Genomic DNA, 18,382 nt, shown 5'->3' on the forward strand with positions numbered 1-18,382 from the left:
GTTTTATTTATATTTGAAAACACGTCATAGAGAACTGACAAAAAAAGTATGTAGAATAAAGGAATGATATAATAATTTAAAACTAATATCAATGGATGTAAAGTTAAATAATAATTGATTGTTTTTTTTTTTGCATGAACTAAATTGAGCTTATTATGCATCACTTGACTTATATTGGATTAAAGCATGTAAGTAAGTCCTTAATACATTCAGAATTGCAATAACATTCAAGGAAGTAAGACATAAGGTAGAGGAAGATATCTAAAATTCTGCATAATTTTAAAGCATGCAAAATACAATCGCAGCATCACATTTCATCAGAGTATGTACTCATACTGTATAAGAAAAATTCAATAAATTAAAAAGATTTTGAGGAACTACTATCATATTATTTTGATTATACTAACCAAGTGATTGAATTAAAAATGTGCTACCTAATTAAAATACATCCAACTTTAACAAAATTGAGATTTATATAGTTTTTATTTTAATTTACTAGAGATTTTAAATAAAATGGACGGTTCACAAAAATAACACTTAACAGTACTTGCACATTTTGTAAAGAAAATTTAAAAAAATTTGTACTATGTTTCACAGGGTAGTCAAATTTAAAATTAAGATAAATAAACTTAAAGATATTTCAAATGCTATCTGATTTTTTTAATACATAGTCTCATTTTGTAAAAAGCTGCAGATCTTAAAGTTTCTTAAAAATACATAGATCCAAAAAAGCTGCAGATCTAGAATTATTTTATAATCACGTCATTTTGTTAAACTCAATTAATTCGCACGTCTTGCTTGATTATAAATAAATTCTTGATGATATCATAATATAAACGTTGTAGCAGGCGACAAATTACTATGATTAATTAATTTATTTTTAAACTATGAGTGCAAAGTTTGTGCGACAATGTTTAATTTTTAATGTTGTGTCTTCATTAAGAAACTACGTAATAACAATCAAGTCTTGTATAAAGTGTATAAACAATGTGTATAAATAAAAACAATATCAAAAGACCAATAATACTAATCTTACCTATTTACTTGTATAAAAATAAATGATTTAAATATAGAAAGTAAAAATAAATGACTTAAAATTATTATGCAATGATGTCTTAAATAAAATCTATCTATAAAAATATTCTTCAGACGTTGTACCAAGAAGCACTATGAGATAAAATTATGAGTTTTATAAAAATAAATTATTTAATTAGGACACTAAAATTATTTTTCAATAATCACTTAAATAATATTAAAATATTCTTCAGATGTTGTTGTACCAAGATGCACTGTGAGATTATCTGTAAAATTTGAGAATATTTTCTTTTACATATACAATATGATGGACTGACATGCTCAAATGACTGTTAGTAAATAGGTACTTTCAAGGACTAGTCACTGCACCTTTTTATATTTCCGTAAGTAATCGTACGTATCGGTCAATTCCACTTTGATCACCAGGCTCAAACCACAGGATGATCATTGGCGACACTTCAAGAATCCTTAGATCACCCTTGCCCTTGTATATCAATTAGGTGATAAATGTCGACTTCAGTTACTTATTTTACAATATAATAATAATCATAGTTGTTGTGGCTAAAGTCCTTTAACACTTTTACTATGATGATTCTTCTGACTGATCATAATTTCTATCATTTCCCATAGTATTGGTTTTCCACATTAACATGCATGATTAGGTTAGTCCCATTACATTTGTTTTTATAGCTACCTTATTGCAAGTATCAATAGATGTAAATACAAAGGCACAAACGAGGCACTGGATAGATAGTTGATGCAGCCTAACATACACTGTACTATATCCACTAACCAACTAATACACATGTATATCAGACGGAATAAACTTGTGCATGCACTGACAACTAAAACAAACTATACCTTACACTTACGCAACACCAATAAAGCCATAACCACACAATACGATGCGGCACCATCTAAAAACTTGTAAACAACATTAATATCATTACGAGTAAGGAATATTATTAATAATTTAATAGAACAATTCACATAACATGCAATTAAATAAGGTTCCAAAGATCATACGATATTTCAATGACTTTCTAATGATTTATTATTATGGTGATATTTATAACTAAATATTATATTAATTTCATTTAGATATGTGTCTGATTACTGGTTAATGTTTTCTTTGGAACCCTATACAATTTCAACCATTAATTAAGCAGAAATACATTTTCAAGTTAACATTAACACATTGGGATGCCATCACAATAACCTTATGTTGAGTTCTTTTCATTTCTGTATCAATCAGTGTATTTGTGTTATTATAAAAAGGAATATTCGTTTATTTTCGACCGCATCACGTGAAATCGGGCATCAGGGCAGTGATTTTTTACCACAACCATACATACAAGTCAGAAATAGAAAAGAACTCTACCACACGTTTTACAACAAACTGCAGTAACACAAAAAATCCGTTATTCGAGTTTTCATCTTAAAAGAACATAGTTTTCTAAAAAAATATTTTAAAATAAATCTCAATAAATGTAAAGGTAAAAATCTCGTAAAACTGAAGTTTTTAGTTAAAAACTATAAGAGCCAAAGCACACGATCGATGAGGCGCAGCGCAGCAATCTTTGCGGTGCAACACCGCAACACGTCGTGTGCTTGGCTCTTGATGACAAAAATCTCCAAAACCAGATTTTAGAGTTACCACACTTGTGACGCGCCCCGCGACGCATCGACAGCCCTAGCACCGAGCGCGGAGATTTTGACAACCCTACGGCTGCGCGGCCGCACGCCGCACGGACCGAGCTAATATAAGAGACGGCGGCGACCGCGGGCGCCGAGCATTCGCTCGGGAGCCATCGTAACAGCCAGACGATCGCGCGCGCGTCTACGGCTAATTACGCAAGAGTCCCTAGCGAGTAGCTGCCCTTACTGTTCCCACTAACCTGGCTCGATAGGACTTTCGGCTCGCGCGGTTTCCGTGACACGAGCGAACCATCGTTGCCTGTATACACATTCCAATCCTTACCGAGTGCATGCTTTACTCAATCCCGACCTGCGGTAGCAATCCCGCTGCCACCCTTCCTGGATTCCTCCCCACTCGCCACGTAGGTCCTAAACCTTTTTACCTTTGGTACTCGAACCCCCACTTCGTTGACCTCGGTTACCGATTTGGTGAGCGGACCGTCCTACCCCCCTAGTTTATAAGTATCCAAACTAACACTTGCTAAACCTCGCACAGGGCGCCGCCCCTCTCGCGGATACGTAAACTAGTCTCGGGACGCGAACCGGGCGCGTCGCTATCCCTCTTGTCATAGTAGATTTGCAATTGTAGAATAACTTGTTCATTATTTAAATAATAGTAATTTAGAGTCAGTGAAACTAGAATAAGTAAACTATTGTGGAACCTGAATTATAAGTGCCATTGTGTTATTGATTGTGCGTTTCCTTGGTCAAATATCCCTGTAGGCATCCTGGATAGGTACACATCCCTCATCGCAGAAGGCGAACTGGGACTTAGTACTAAACAGCGGGGTGTCAGACTGAGCTAGCTTAGACGCCCCGTTGCAATGGCGCCCAACTAAATAACCCACGGAACCTACAGGGAACACCAGATCGCTAGACACAAGCGAAAGACCAAAAGGAAAGCAAAACTTGGCACCAAATTGATAATCACACATGTCAGAACCGACATCTTGGATATACAAACTCAAGAAGACAGAACTTGAGAACGAGTGCAAAAGAAGAAACATAAAAACGGAGAACAGAACCGTACAAGAACTGAGACAGAACCTCACAGAAGTACTCAGAACCAAGCAATCCCGTCAACCAATCCAGTCCGCCAGTAAATCCGCCGAAGACAGTGAGTCAGAAACCGATTTCGAAGACACAGAGATGCACCAAGAACCAAACATGTCGTACACCATAGATCAGACTGAAAGCATAACGGCAAGATGGAACATAAGTTTTGACACATGCAACGACCCAGTGGAGTTTTTAGAGCAACTGGACGAACTAATATCGTCGGGCGAGGTCAAGCCAGATAAAGTGCTCAAAGTGCTCCCCAGATTCCTGAAAGGTAAAGCTGTACTGTGGTATAGAAATAATAAAAACTCGTTCACTACATGGAACGAATTCATAGAACTCTTCAAGTTGACATTTGTGAGCTATGACAGTGACCTGTTAGCTAAAATAGTGAATTATAGGCAACATTACCGCCAAAAATTCACAGACTACCTGATTGAAATACAAACACTCATGCGCAGATATGCAAAAATGTCAAAAGAAGAAGAACTAAATAGAATCTACGAAAACATGAACACAAAATACAAGTTTTATATCAAGAAATCAGAAGTCGACTCGATAAGCAAATTAATGCAACTGGCAAACGACTATGAAAATGTCACAGCAGACCGTCAAACTAGCTTCATACAAAGAGAACCACGAAATGATCACCACGAAACAAGCACAAATTTTAACCAAGAACACAAGGAGACGGCGTCATACATACACAATTACAACACAAATACTTGCTGCTGGAGCTGTGGAAAACAAGGACACTCCATGAAAGATTGCAGAAGTAAGAAAATACTATTTTGTAACGGTTGTGGCAGGATCGGCAAAATGAGTAAACAGTGTTGTAAGAAAACAAATGAGTACACACAGTCCATGACAATGAACACAAGTCCGCAACTCAAAGATAACCGTCCATTCGTAGATGTATCGATACTAGGCGAAAAATATCAAGCACTCGTAGATACCGGCGCCACAAGATCATACATCAACGACCAAGTGTACAAGAAATTCGTGAAAAGAAACTTGAAACCGAAAACAGTAAGCATTACAGCTAGCATGACAGATGGGCACACAACTCGAATAAAAGAAGCACTAGACTTGGAAATAAAGATAAAAGGAAAAACAATTAACCACCAAGTATTATATCACCCACAAATCACGACTATACTGATCGGCATGGACATATTGAACAGAATAGGAGCCAAAATAGAATGGCCTAAAGATAGTACCAAGCAAGGGGAACAAGTGGGAACAACGTCAAGAAAAACTACAGAAGCCAACATCGTACCTACATACGAAATGGCTGAAACACTGACAAACAAGAAAAAACACAAGATCAAACTCGTACACGAAAAATCAATCAAGAAAAAAGACTATTCACGGAACCATAAAAATCAAGAAGTAATAAATAAACACGTAACACGCTTAACACAAGAAAAACAAAAAGACTGGATCCAAAAGAAAATTCAAGAACTACAGAAAAACGGAAACAAAGATTATAAAATGTCAAATAATAGTTTATACAGGAAAATAACAAATCACGCATACGGACCAAGAACAGAAACATCACCAGACTGGAAATTATGCATAAACAACAAAGAAAAAGACCAGATTCTCAAAGAAAACCACGATACACCAATCGCAGGCCATCTAGGAACAGCAAAAACACTGAACAAAATATCACAGAGATATTATTGGCCCGGTATGTACAGAGATGTGTCAACGTATGTCAAGAACTGCAAAACTTGCCAAGTCAACAACGCACGCAAAACCTGGAGCGTAGTGTCTACAAACCCGAGTAGACCACTACCCATATCATCAAACCGGTCCACAGACTGGACTGAAATCCTCGATGTCGACACCGTCGACTACCCACAAGACCTGGACTGGCGCGAGTCCGGCCCTGGAGAGGAGCCGACCCGAGCTGAGGACCAGACCAGGAGGCGGCCGGGGAGAAAGAAGAGGCGCGGCCAAAACCAGAACCAGCTGAACAAGGCCAGTAACATTTACTCGTAGCTTAACCTTATACCTAAGCTAGGTTTCAAGTACAAAGTACAAATTGATTATTATCTAGTCTGTTCTCGTTTAAGTAATCTTCCCAGTATTTGAAAGTACAAATTGTTTATTATCTAGTCTGTTCTCGTTTAAGTAAAATCATCAGTATTTAAAAACGTAAAAATAACCTACAAGTATTAATTTACATTACATAGTAACCCTGTATAATCTAGATCATTCAGTTCTTGAATTTAATCTCGTTAAATATCATATATCAATAACCTGTAAGTATTAATTAACATTACATAGCAACCCTGTATAATCTAGATCATTCAGTTCTTGAATTTAATCTCGTTAAATATCATATATCAATAACCTATAAGTATTAATTAACATTACATAGCAACCCTGTATAATCTAGATTATTCAGTTCTTGAATTTAATCTCGCTAAATATCACATATCAATAACCTATAAGTATTAATTATCATTAGATAATAACCCTGTATAATTTAAATAATTAAAATGTTCTATTTAATCTCGTTAAATAACTATTGACGCAAATCACATTGTTATTTACTCGTAACTCGCAACTTAAACTCACATAAATAACAAACCGGTTTGCTACGCGTCAATAGTACTACCAGTTTCTCGATAACTTTAAATAGTAAACAAACATTCCAATAACGATTCACCGAGCGAACTCATTTGCATATTATCAGTGAAACGTATTTTTTCTATTCGCCACGGGCGATCAACAGCGCTCGCTTACTAGATGACTCATAACTAGATTTTACCTGCCTAATGTTTGCGCGCCGCGTCAGGCTGCATTCCATTATGAAATAATATTATTGTAGTTAAAACTTAACCCCTTAACTGCCATTGTCTTGTATAGCTTTTAATAATTATAGAAATTATTAACATTAATCAGATGCCTATTCTGAGGATGGTAATTTAAATAATAAAACTAGTAAACTAGAAATATTAATAACAAGTGCCATGAATACTATTATTGTATTAAAGAAATATTTCAAGTAATACTCGTAATAACAAATTAAACAACTCGTTTAATTAGCTCATTAGTTAATTGTAAGCAAAAAAAAATTAAAGGTATATTAATAACATTGTTTCAAAACTAAGCTAAAATTAGCGTTTAATTAGTTCATTGTAAGCAAAAAAATTAAAGGTATCTTAATAACATTGTTTCAAAACTAAATTAGCTAAAATTAGCGTTTAACGGGTTAATTGTAAACAAAAGGTCAAAGGTCCTACCTATCTTAACAACATTGTTTCAAAACTAAGTTAGCTTATATTAGCGTTTAATTAGTTCATTGTAAGCAAAAAGTTAAGGGTATCTCAATAACATTGTTTCAAGACCAAGTTAGCTAATATTATTATAAGTAAATAAGTAATGTTCCGTCATGTTTTAAATGAAGAGTTATTATTGGGCTAACGATTAAGTACAAGTTCAATCATGTTTTACATTTTAATTTTTACTCGCCATGAAGTTACCCAGAAATAACTTATTATTATCATGACCTTTAGTTGTTCTTAAAGAACCTTTATGTACCAGACTTGTGATTTTTCCAGGTAAAAATCTCCAAAACAAGGGAGGATGTGACGCGCCCCGCGACGCATCGACAGCCCTAGCACCGAGCGCGGAGATTTTGACAACCCTACGGCTGCGCGGCCGCACGCCGCACGGACCGAGCTAATATAAGAGACGGCGGCGACCGCGGGCGCCGAGCATTCGCTCGGGAGCCATCGTAACAGCCAGACGATCGCGCGCGCGTCTACGGCTAATTACGCAAGAGTCCCTAGCGAGTAGCTGCCCTTACTGTTCCCACTAACCTGGCTCGATAGGACTTTCGGCTCGCGCGGTTTCCGTGACACGAGCGAACCATCGTTGCCTGTATACACATTCCAATCCTTACCGAGTGCATGCTTTACTCAATCCCGACCTGCGGTAGCAATCCCGCTGCCACCCTTCCTGGATTCCTCCCCACTCGCCACGTAGGTCCTAAACCTTTTTACCTTTGGTACTCGAACCCCCACTTCGTTGACCTCGGTTACCGATTTGGTGAGCGGACCGTCCTACCCCCCTAGTTTATAAGTATCCAAACTAACACTTGCTAAACCTCGCACAGGGCGCCGCCCCTCTCGCGGATACGTAAACTAGTCTCGGGACGCGAACCGGGCGCGTCGCTATCCCTCTTGTCATAGTAGATTTGCAATTGTAGAATAACTTGTTCATTATTTAAATAATAGTAATTTAGAGTCAGTGAAACTAGAATAAGTAAACTATTGTGGAACCTGAATTATAAGTGCCATTGTGTTATTGATTGTGCGTTTCCTTGGTCAAATATCCCTGTAGGCATCCTGGATAGGTACACATCCCTCATCGCAGAAGGCGAACTGGGACTTAGTACTAAACAGCGGGGTGTCAGACTGAGCTAGCTTAGACGCCCCGTTGCACACTTCATTATAAACGTGCGTAAGTCCGATTGCCGAGCTCGCACACTCACTGCGGCCGGCCGTCGCACAGTCGCGACAGCAATATAATTACGCGCGAGCGATAAGGATGGGTAGCTTGGGGTCATTGGACGAAGTTCCATCTGCTCGGCGACCGGACTTTACGATCTCTAAAAGCCAGTTCAGTACTTGGCCTGCAGCTCCTGGTGCTCGGGCCCGGGGGGCGGGTCCTGGCGCGGGTGGCCGCCCAGCTCGGCCAGGCGGGAGCTCTTCCAGCGCCCGTCTGAACCGTTCATGTTGCGGTCTTCACATACGCAGAGGAAGAGCGAGTCTACCACCATCTGGAAAGGTGATGGTGTTGTCAATAACAACGTTTTAATTTGACAACACTAAATTATGAGCGGTCAAAACACGACTCGTAATGTAGATTTTGTATAGCAATGGTGGTGACTTCATTAGTTAGTCATTAGTTAGTGATTGATTTTAAAGGTAGCTACTACAATACGATTTCTAATTCGGTGTGATGAATGATGATAACGTAAGAACTTTATACTATGTATTAATAAATTTTCTTTTATGCGTTATTATTCAAATGCTTTGTATATCACATGACTCCATCCGAAACCATTTTGGTCGATTCATACAACCGTGTGTTTGAGAATCTCATTCCATCTGGAATGTTGGCACTATTGCTCTCGATACAAGAAAATCAATGTATTAATATTCCTCACTAAATGAAATAACAGAACAAACATCTTACCTCATACAAAGACAGTATACAGTGCGCGATGAAGAACGAGTAGATGCAAATAACCAGTGTAGGCACGGCGTAGAACTGCAGATCGGTGTTACGCTTGAGCAGCAGCAGGCCGACGATCCCGGTCACGGCCGTCACGATGCACTTGCCCAGGAACAGGATGAAGTCGCCCACGCTGTTGATGGTGGCCACTTGGAGAGCGTTGTTCACTATCGTGCTGAACGCCTGGAAAAGTTTGTAGTCTCATCATTATACTATGTATGATCACTCTGTTTAAAGCACTGTCAGAGTCTATACACGGGAAACCTGTGGACCACGTACTCGCAGGTCGGGTCCAATATAACAACGGGTTCAGGGTGCTGTTGGGCTTGCCTCGCTTCTGCAGTGCTTCGGAAATGTTTGCTCAGTCGCATACTGACGGCTTCTTTGCTATCCTACGCAAGAAGACTGCCTCAACAGTATCCTGAAGACCGTGGCGGAGAGGTACGACTCTCCTATATCCGATATTTCCTTCGGCTACTTCTTACCGAACGGGTTGGATAATTAATTAGTGGTATGTTATAATAAATAAATTACTAACATAGTTGTATAAGGCACCCATTTACTAACCATGTGGATCATTGTTATCTTTAAATGAATAAATTGAATTGAATGAGGGTTTTCGCGATTGAAAAATCCGCCAGATGGCAATACGTAGACGCGAGGTCCAAATGCTGCATGATTGGTGGATTTTGACATATCTGTCAATGTCATGTCAAAAAACTCATTGAATTATGATCATCTTCAGGCCATTTAGTCGCCTCTCCACTGCAAGAACACAACCCTTTCCTTTATTAGAATGACAATTTGGCTCGCCACACTGGCAGGTTGAGGACTCATTTTCGCCCTTAGTCGCCTCTTAGGCCTCAGCCTCGAATTTAGCGGGCAGCGGCGCGGGAGCGGCAGGATCTTATGCGTAAAATCAAATAGACCGGTTCTCGAAAACAGCGGCGCGGGAGCGGGCAACGAGCGGGCGGCGTACTCCAGTTTAGCAGCGCGGCGTCTTCTTTTACCCAAAATAAATCGAGCGTTAGGAATACAATTTTGAATCGAAAAAAAAATTGTCGCCGTTGTTCAGACATTTCGTTCGCGAATAAAAACAAATATCTCGACTACACAACCCCGAACACAACACTTCGCCGCTAAAGTGCCGCGCGAGCTGCCCGCTTGTTTGGAGAACGGGTCTGCGTTGCCTGCCCCGCTCCCGCGCCGCCGCCGCTCCCGCTCCACTGCCCGCTAAATTCGAGGCTGAGGCCTTACGGCATCTATGAGAAGACCGCCAATAAAAACCTAACCAGTGAAGGTCAATGTCTGTCCCGGAGAAATTATCATTGGACTCGCAAAGAAATTAATCAGAAGAACATAGGAGACGTATTTCGAAGTTAGGGTTTGCCTTCCCTTTAGTCATTTAGTGCAAAACGGATAAAGTACTTCGAATCGTTGACGTAATATTTACGCCCGTATTCACAAACATTACTATGAGGCCTCACAGTGCGCGTGCACGTACAGGGTGACACACGAACCAATCACAGATCTCTATTAAACGCTGTGCGCTCGATTTACTGCTTCACTTAAGTAAGCATCGTTTGTGAATACGGGCGTTTGTATGAAAACTTAAACAGCGCCTGAAGTGAACTCAGTACGCGAAATGGTAGACGAAACTAATTTCAATAGTCGAAATCGTCACATTACACTGGTCAACAAAAAAAATAAAATTGTTTGTTTCCTGTGATTTTTTTTCTGTTTCTATCTCAAATTGACGCATATTTTTTAAATATGGCAACAGTTTTTCTCTAACAGCTTTTGTTTTTAAGTTATAGCTCTGTACCCTCATTTAATATTTTTACTTAGATTTTTGATTTAATTGGACAAAAAAATATATTTTGTTGGTGTTATCGATATTGCTTCGATATGAAGATGTTGTGTGCTTAATCCAGGTGGCTTCTGCTATGTTTGTGGTACATATAATATTTGAAAAACATCGAAAACCTCTATCGGACTTGATGAAAACTGCGTAACATTGACACTTTCTTATAAATATTTGAAATTAAGTAATCAAGACCACAAATGGGTCATTTGTGTTCGGAGAATAGGTAACATCTTTTAGGCCAACAAGGGGGCTACACAAAATTCCCGTTCCATGTGTCTCTGGAATAGTCGTAACAAACAATAGCATTCGTTACAAAAAATTTGACCAGGGCGCCTTCTCGCACACACAACTTTTAGCTCTTCAGCTAAAGTTGATACAAACAATTTTATAAACGTTCCTTTAGTTAGCCAAGACCGTATCACCGTACTTCCACCACTTATTATTAAGCTCGGCATCTTGAAACAGTTTGTGAAGGCGCTTGACAAAAGTGACGAATGTTTTAATTTTCTTTCACGCAGTTTTTCAGGATTAAGCACAGAAAACTTAAAAGCTGGTAATTTTTGATGGGACTCACATTAGGCAACTGGTGAAAGATCGTAATTTTAAGACATCAATGAGTAAAGTCTAGTCCTAAGCTTAAAATGATTTTTTTTTTGTTAAAAGTAATTTCCTAAGCAAAAAGAGATTGTTGAGAGCATGCTATCCAACTTTTAAGAGCTAGGGTGCAACATGGGCATAAAAATACACTTCATGTACTCGCATTAACATCGATTTCCACAAAATGTGGGTGATTTTAGTGAGGAGCAGGATAAAAGTTTTCATTGGAATTTTCTGACAATGCGAGAAGGTTATCAGGGGCGTGGTGCTCATATATGAATGGCAGACCATTGCTGGAGTTTGCAACGAGGTCTACTTAAACTTGCCTATTCAAGGAAATCATATAAAAGATCATTGGCTAGTGTGCAATAGAAATTTTATTAACACAATGTATAATTTTTGGTATTTTTTTGTCAAAATAATAAAACTCTATATTTTAAAAAGTAAAGCTGTTGGCGATCTCCCAGTATTTTTTTCATAATCAGGGCCATAGAAATACCCAATAACAGAAAAAAAATTAAAGGAAAAAAAACATGTGTTGACCAGTGTTATCGTTAAATTCGAAGGCTGGGTATCGAATTTTGTCGAACACGCAAACGATTCAAAGAGGAAAGTTTTTCGTGCTAGCTACACAGATGACAAAACAAAACTTGTCCTTTATTGGTTGATTGGAGTTGTTGGCATAGTCCTACTCAAACGGAACTTCACAGCTATGTGGCTACTAGGAAACGTTTGACGTGTAACGAGATTACGGAACTAATCTATACTAATATTATAAAGCTGAAGAGTTTGTTTGTTTACTTGAACGCGCTAATCTCATGAACTACCCGTCCGATTTGAAAAATTCTTTCTGTGTTAGATAGCCTATTTATCGAGGAAGGCTATATGCTATATACCATCACGATACGAGTAATAGGAGCAGAGCAACAATGAAAAATGATGCAAAAACGGGTTTTCACGCGTACGAAGTCGCGGGCACAGCTAGTATCAGCTAAAACTAAACTCATGTTTCAATACATACCCTGGCTGCAGCCTTACAGAAGTGAACCCTCTCAATAGTAATGATAGTGTAAGCGTTATGGTTCAAGTAACGGATGAACTTCTCAAGGCAGTAGAAGCAGCAAATACCGCATTTGAGGCCGCACTTTGCGCAGTTTGATCCTTTATCAGCACTAGCAGATAACCTGTTGGAAAAGTTTTAAAATCACCATGAAGACCAGAACCAGAAATAAAAAAAACCTAGTAAGGTTCACTTTAAAAATCTAGGAAACTGACATACAATCACCTTGATCAAATAATTTATTGGATACTTCTGAAATTCTGAATCACCTTTTTCTGTACAGGTAAAATGACGAAAATTAAATATGCTCTGATAGATAGTATACATACACGTACACGGTTAGGAAAAATATACATATTATTTAGCAGCAAACTTTAAAATAAATATTCGTATTTTATGTTTTATACTTACTTTGCATGTAAATATGTGAGAATAAGGCGCGGAATTTTGAACAGCGTTATCAAAAAGGAGCCCTTAGCGACAGAGCCCAAGTGGTATTTGATGAGTTTGCCAATGGAATACAGCACCGGGGAGTGAGCATTGGGACCTCTGCAAAAGAAACACAGATATAATGTAGTCAGTCACACATAAAGCCGCGTATCCACTAAAGTCCGGTCGCCGAGCATGTAGAATTTCATCCAATGACCCCAAGCTACCCATCCTTATCGATCGCGCGTATATTGCTGTTGACTGTGCGACCGGACTTTAGAGGCAGACTAGAGGCTCGTCCCGAGCGACAGAATGTGGCACGGTCCGCGGCGACGTAATTTGCCTCGCAACGAGTCGTAACTCAGGTTGAGGCAGCGTCTCTATTTGAGATCCGGTTTAATATGCCGCCGCGTATCCATTAGAGACAGAACAAGTGGGGACGTTGCCTGAATCTACGCCACACCGCGCCCTGAGGCAAATTCGTCGCCGCGTACCGAGCCATAATGTGTCATTCGGGAGGAGGCACCCGATACGCATACGCAACTCCACCCAAATTTCAGAAGGAAGAAGTTATTTATTTTCAAAATAACTTTATTTAGTAAATAAAACCTACCTAAAATACCAATGTGAAACGGCGCCCGCTATGGTCATCTGTTGACAACCCAGAATAAACTCGCTTCCCCATATTAGACAGATGAAGCAAATCCACCACATACTTTTCACCCACATTGGGTCAAACTCAACTGAATCCAAAGTGAAAGCTGTAAAGAGAGCAAAAATTATATTAATCAGGCTTGTCCTGCAGCAAAGTGGATTGCGTTTTATCATAGAAACAATATCCATAATAGCACTGTAAGTACTTATTTATTACCGTTATAATAAGAGTCAAAAGTTGAATGACACTTACTTTTCAAACTAGCGCTCTTGTTGATATTCTGAGATTGAATAGCTGCATTATCAACGTGATCAGCCATAGGTGTTCCATTGATGAAAAAGTTGGTTTTGTAAGGTATTCCTGGGTAATTTGCTGTTGCCAAGCACACCTGGAATGTATGAATTTAATATCAGTCACGATATTAAAAAAAATACGAATTTATTAATGTTTTGACAATGTAAGATGGATTATGACAGCAGAAATTTCTATTTGTCTAAAGCCCGGTCCGTGAGCACGTAGAATTTTGTCCAATGACCCATCCTTATCGCTCGCGCGTAATTATATTGCTGTCGCGACTGTGCGACTGGCACCCGCAGTGAGTGTGCGAGCGCGATAGCAACATAATTACGCGCGTGCGATAAGGATGGGTAGCTTGGGGTCATTGGACAAAATTCTACGTGCTCACGGATCAGACTTTAGATATTAAGTTACTCATACATAATGTTTGCTACTGTTCTGTTAAACATCATTAAGTATTAATCAATGCCCACTAGTCTAGTCAACCACTTACAATAAGAATATCTCAGATCATGAGAAACACAATGAATAAAATATGCTTAATCCAAGAATTGAGTACGAGACATTACTTTCGCAACATTTTGCGTCGCATTTAAGTCACTTCATAAATCCCAACATGTATCCAACGTTTCATGAACACTGTGGGATATTACAAAATCCTTATTAATATTATAAATGCGAAAGTAACTGTCTGTCTGTGTCGCTTTCACGCCTAAACCACTGAACTGATTTTGATGAAATTTGGCATAGAGATAGTTTCAGTCCTGATAAGGACACAGGATAGTTTTTATTCCGGTTTTTGAAACAGGGACGTATGCGATAACGTTTTCTGTGTCAGAAAAAATAACACACAGGCGAAGCCGCGGGAGGAAAGCTAAAGTCTGGTCGCCGAGCACGTAGAATTTGACGTAGCAACTGTACGACGGTCGCCAGCAGTGAGTGTGCGAGCGCGACAGCAATATAATTACGCGCGAGCGATAAGGATGGGTAGCTTGGGGTCATTGGACGAAATTCTATGTGCTTGGCGACCGGACTATAGTAAAATATAAAATCATACATTACCACGACCAACGACCAAAACGCGAAGAACAGCACTAAGAACACGAACGTGATGATCGGCTGCAGGAACAGCGCCGGGATGGCGCCCAGGCAGTGCGCCGTCTCTCGGAACAGCGCCGCCAGGAAGGACACGCGCGAACGCATCACGAACACCAGGACCAGGAGGATCAGCTGCACGAGACGAACTTGAGGTCACCCGGGGCGTAAGCAACCATGCGCGTATACAGGGTGGAATATCGATATAATCGATAAGTGATCTCACACGATTATTTCTAAAATATACAAGTTATCGAAAAACTGGTTACTGATCCTGAAAGTGCTTCACGAGCTCCTTCAAACAGTACTAATAATAGCTTACGGAATAAACTGGATCTATCCGAAAATTCTTCGATCGATCCAAAGACGATTAGGTACATATTTAAAAACAAATATCAGAAAATTCTATATTTAGAAGTTCAAATTCAATGAGGGTTATCGTTTTAGCGCTTACCAGTTAGCGCCACTGTAGAGTAAGGTCCTGTCACTTGCTAGTAGCGAAGACAGTCGCACCAACTGGTGAGCGCTAAAGTGGTAGGAGGACTATCGCATTTGCACTCATCAAGATGGCGCCACTGTAGAGTAAGGTCCTGTCAATCGCCAGGGGTGCCAACTGTTAAGTATAAAAACGATAGCCCTCATTGTAGTAGTTCATATTAAAACCGAAGGCACTTACAGTTATTATGGTAGCAATAATAGAATACCACATGAACGCCTTTTCATTTTTGAATGCTTCCTGAAAACACAAACTCATGGTTACTAAAGGTTGAACTAGGTCATTTATTTAATTCTCCATTTGAAAATCTAAAAAAATCTGCTTACCGCCAAGTAATGGGTTTCAGAAAAGTCAAGTTGTTTGTTTTTCAACTCGATGTAAGTCACCCATAAGAGTGCTGTGCCAGCTACGCTTACTATGGATACTACGATCATGAATATCCAAGACACAAATGTCGCAAGTAAATGAAGTATTGACACCATAATCAGGGAACATACTGGAAAAGAAACATTTACTAGTATAGTGGCAGAAAATAGGTAGGTGAGTCGCACAACGAGAGTTGAGGTCATCACACAAGTAAAGATTTGAATCTGTATACCTACGTTTGTCGCGGTGACGTCTTACGTGTTTTGTAGATATAATATCAGTGAGAGTAGGTACTGCGAGTATGACTCTGTTCTACTCGACTAACCTTTGCTACTCAACCGTGCCAAAAAATCGCAGCGATATCGCAAAAACCCCGCCGCGATTTCGTTCCGACGAGAAATCGTTCATGTGAAGGCGCCCTTAGCGTGTCCTTTTTAAATCGATTTTCATGGACAATTTCTAATTTCATTGTTTCTTAGTCATAGATGTTGAACTAATTAGTAAATTGACACACAACAAAATACCCTTTATGTTCATGTTGGAATAATGACATCATCCCCTCATTGTTATGAGTCAGTCAGCCACTCAGACTGATTACATAGAACCCTCCCACACTATGATACTAATTTTGCTTAGCCGTTTTATTGTTAAGGTGAGCTTAAAATTGTTTTAACCTTGGTGAAAATTCACATCAAGGTTTAAAATTCCAGTGAATGTTTAAACACAAGGTTGATCATTAATCAAATGTTAAGTTTAATGAATGTATGGATAGTTTAATTAAAAGCTAAATAAGTTAGCTAGTTTATTATTTCCTTTTTATAACTGACTGATAAAGAGGTAATACTGTCACATGTTGACTGGTCACATTATTATTTACAGATAAAAAACTAAAGAACTAACAACTTATTTTAAAAGTTTGTTGTACTTACTGAAAGCTATTATTACACATATTATCATTTCCTTCCAAGAAGAGTAGAGATCTGATAACATCTGTTCTACACTGTCCCAGCTGTTCAGCAATTCAGAAAAATCTTTGAATACTCTGTCTGCCAATTCCTGTGCCGACTTTGGAAAACATCGGTTAAGCAGGGGAAAGGACTTATAAACTGGTAAAGAGGGGCATGGACCAATGAACTTGTGAAGATCTTTTGAACTTGTTACATTATTTAAATTGATATCATATCTGCAAAGGTTGGATCCAGTGTCTCTATAAAACTGTTGAATGTCATTCAGTGATTCCAGTTTCTTATCAGGGCATTGCTTTACACATATCTTCAGAGATCTTCGTAATTCTTTTATATCCATAAAAAACAAATAGTTCTTGTCAATCGTGCTTATTCCCGCCAGTGGGAAATTGATGAGTTTCTTATTTGTCTTGACTCCACATGTATTGCCAAAAGAGTCATATCCATTTATCAACCTTTGAGGGTTTCCATAAACAAATGATACAGCTGCCACTATTATCTAAAAAACAAGTGATACAATAGCTTCAGATACCTACAGAATAAGAAAGAAGATTGATGTTGAATGTAAAGAGTATTTTTTTAGTTTTCCAATTAGGTACTTCCAGAAAACATTTTACAGTTTAGAAGAGAAGAACTGTGTTAACAAAGTACTTAAACTCATCCCAATTGAGATAAAGAAAACGAATAAACAGTCTGTGATTGTGAAAGTAATATGTTGTATTTATAAAGAATTAGAAATTATTTACAATGTATCAAAAACCTATATAAGTATAAAAAGGTACCAACCATTAAAATCCAAAAGAGAATATAAATTATCAGCCAAAGCACATCCGTGCATCCTTTTTTGGGCGCTTCATTTTGCGGAGATATTTCGCTGTGTGCACACCCCATTTCAGCAAAGTGATATCATTTATAATCGTGTCGTTTATTTATGAATATTTAACTGAAATTAATGGTGATTATTAATGTTTAATTAAATAATTAAACAATCTCAAGCCGATCTTTTCATTGCCATGAATGCCATGTAAAGTTAGGTTCCACTTGACTAAATTAGTACATAGGTTAAAGACGAAAGTACATAAAATTAAGAATAAAATAATTTCGTTTTTACTTACTTAGAAACTGGGTAAACACGTTCGTGCACAGCAACAAATTTATCAAAACCACAGCACCAAACACAGCAGAACAAGCACAACTTGCTTGACAAAAACAATGAATAAAGCGATGCCACTGTCACAGTCACACACCGACATTGACGTATTTAATATGGACCGGGCACACTTACAATATAAACGTGTGTTGTAAATATACACGATTTGGGAAAAGAATATGGCCGCAATATAAGCAATCATTTGCCGATTGCGCTAAATATTTTCAACTAGGTATACAACGCGACTAGACGACGAACGAAAATCATAAATTCGTATCGCGGTATTCGCTTTGACAGCTAGTTCAAACGAAAACAAACAAAACGTACAGTAGTACACATTTAATAAGGCGCGTCGTG

General features: G+C 38.5%; 1 protein-coding gene across 2 annotated transcripts; it reads right to left on the bottom strand.

Moving 5' to 3' along the window:
* Positions 1-14: 14 nt before the first annotated feature.
* Positions 15-18,092, bottom strand: LOC135088563 (choline transporter-like 1). Of its 2 annotated transcripts, XM_063983407.1 has the most exons (13): positions 17,991-18,092; positions 17,662-17,818; positions 16,840-17,374; positions 15,871-16,040; positions 15,725-15,784; positions 15,016-15,183; positions 13,909-14,044; positions 13,615-13,762; positions 12,984-13,121; positions 12,534-12,696; positions 9,010-9,231; positions 8,439-8,590; positions 15-1,301 (listed from the first exon to the last, which is right to left on the bottom strand). In XM_063983407.1, the coding sequence occupies exons 2-13, from the start codon at positions 17,764-17,766 to the stop codon at positions 1,298-1,300; spliced, it is 2,001 nt and encodes a 666-aa protein (XP_063839477.1). In that variant the 5' UTR covers positions 17,767-17,818; positions 17,991-18,092; the 3' UTR covers positions 15-1,297. The 2 variants fall into 2 exon arrangements, with proteins under 2 accessions (XP_063839477.1, XP_063839476.1); XM_063983406.1 differs by lacking the exon at positions 15-1,301 and having other exon boundaries at positions 8,256-8,590.
* Positions 18,093-18,382: the final 290 nt, after the last annotated feature.

The sequence above is a fragment of the Ostrinia nubilalis genome, chromosome 4 (assembly GCF_963855985.1).
Source record: "Ostrinia nubilalis chromosome 4, ilOstNubi1.1, whole genome shotgun sequence".
NCBI lineage: Eukaryota > Metazoa > Arthropoda > Insecta > Lepidoptera > Crambidae > Ostrinia > Ostrinia nubilalis.

What these genes read in the sequence shown, in the direction of transcription:
- LOC135088563 (XM_063983406.1), bottom strand. Translation starts at nt 17,766, where the DNA reads ATGGGGTGTGCACACAGCGAAATATCTCCGCAAAATGAAGCGCCCAAA. An exon ending in CTGAAACCCATTACTTGGCG is followed by an intron (nt 15,785 to 15,870) that starts GTAAGCAGATTT and finishes TTGTGTTTTCAG; the next exon opens with GAAGCATTCAAAAATGAAAA. An exon ending in GTATACTGTCTTTGTATGAG is followed by an intron (nt 8,591 to 9,009) that starts GTAAGATGTTTG and finishes TCACCTTTCCAG; the next exon opens with ATGGTGGTAGACTCGCTCTT.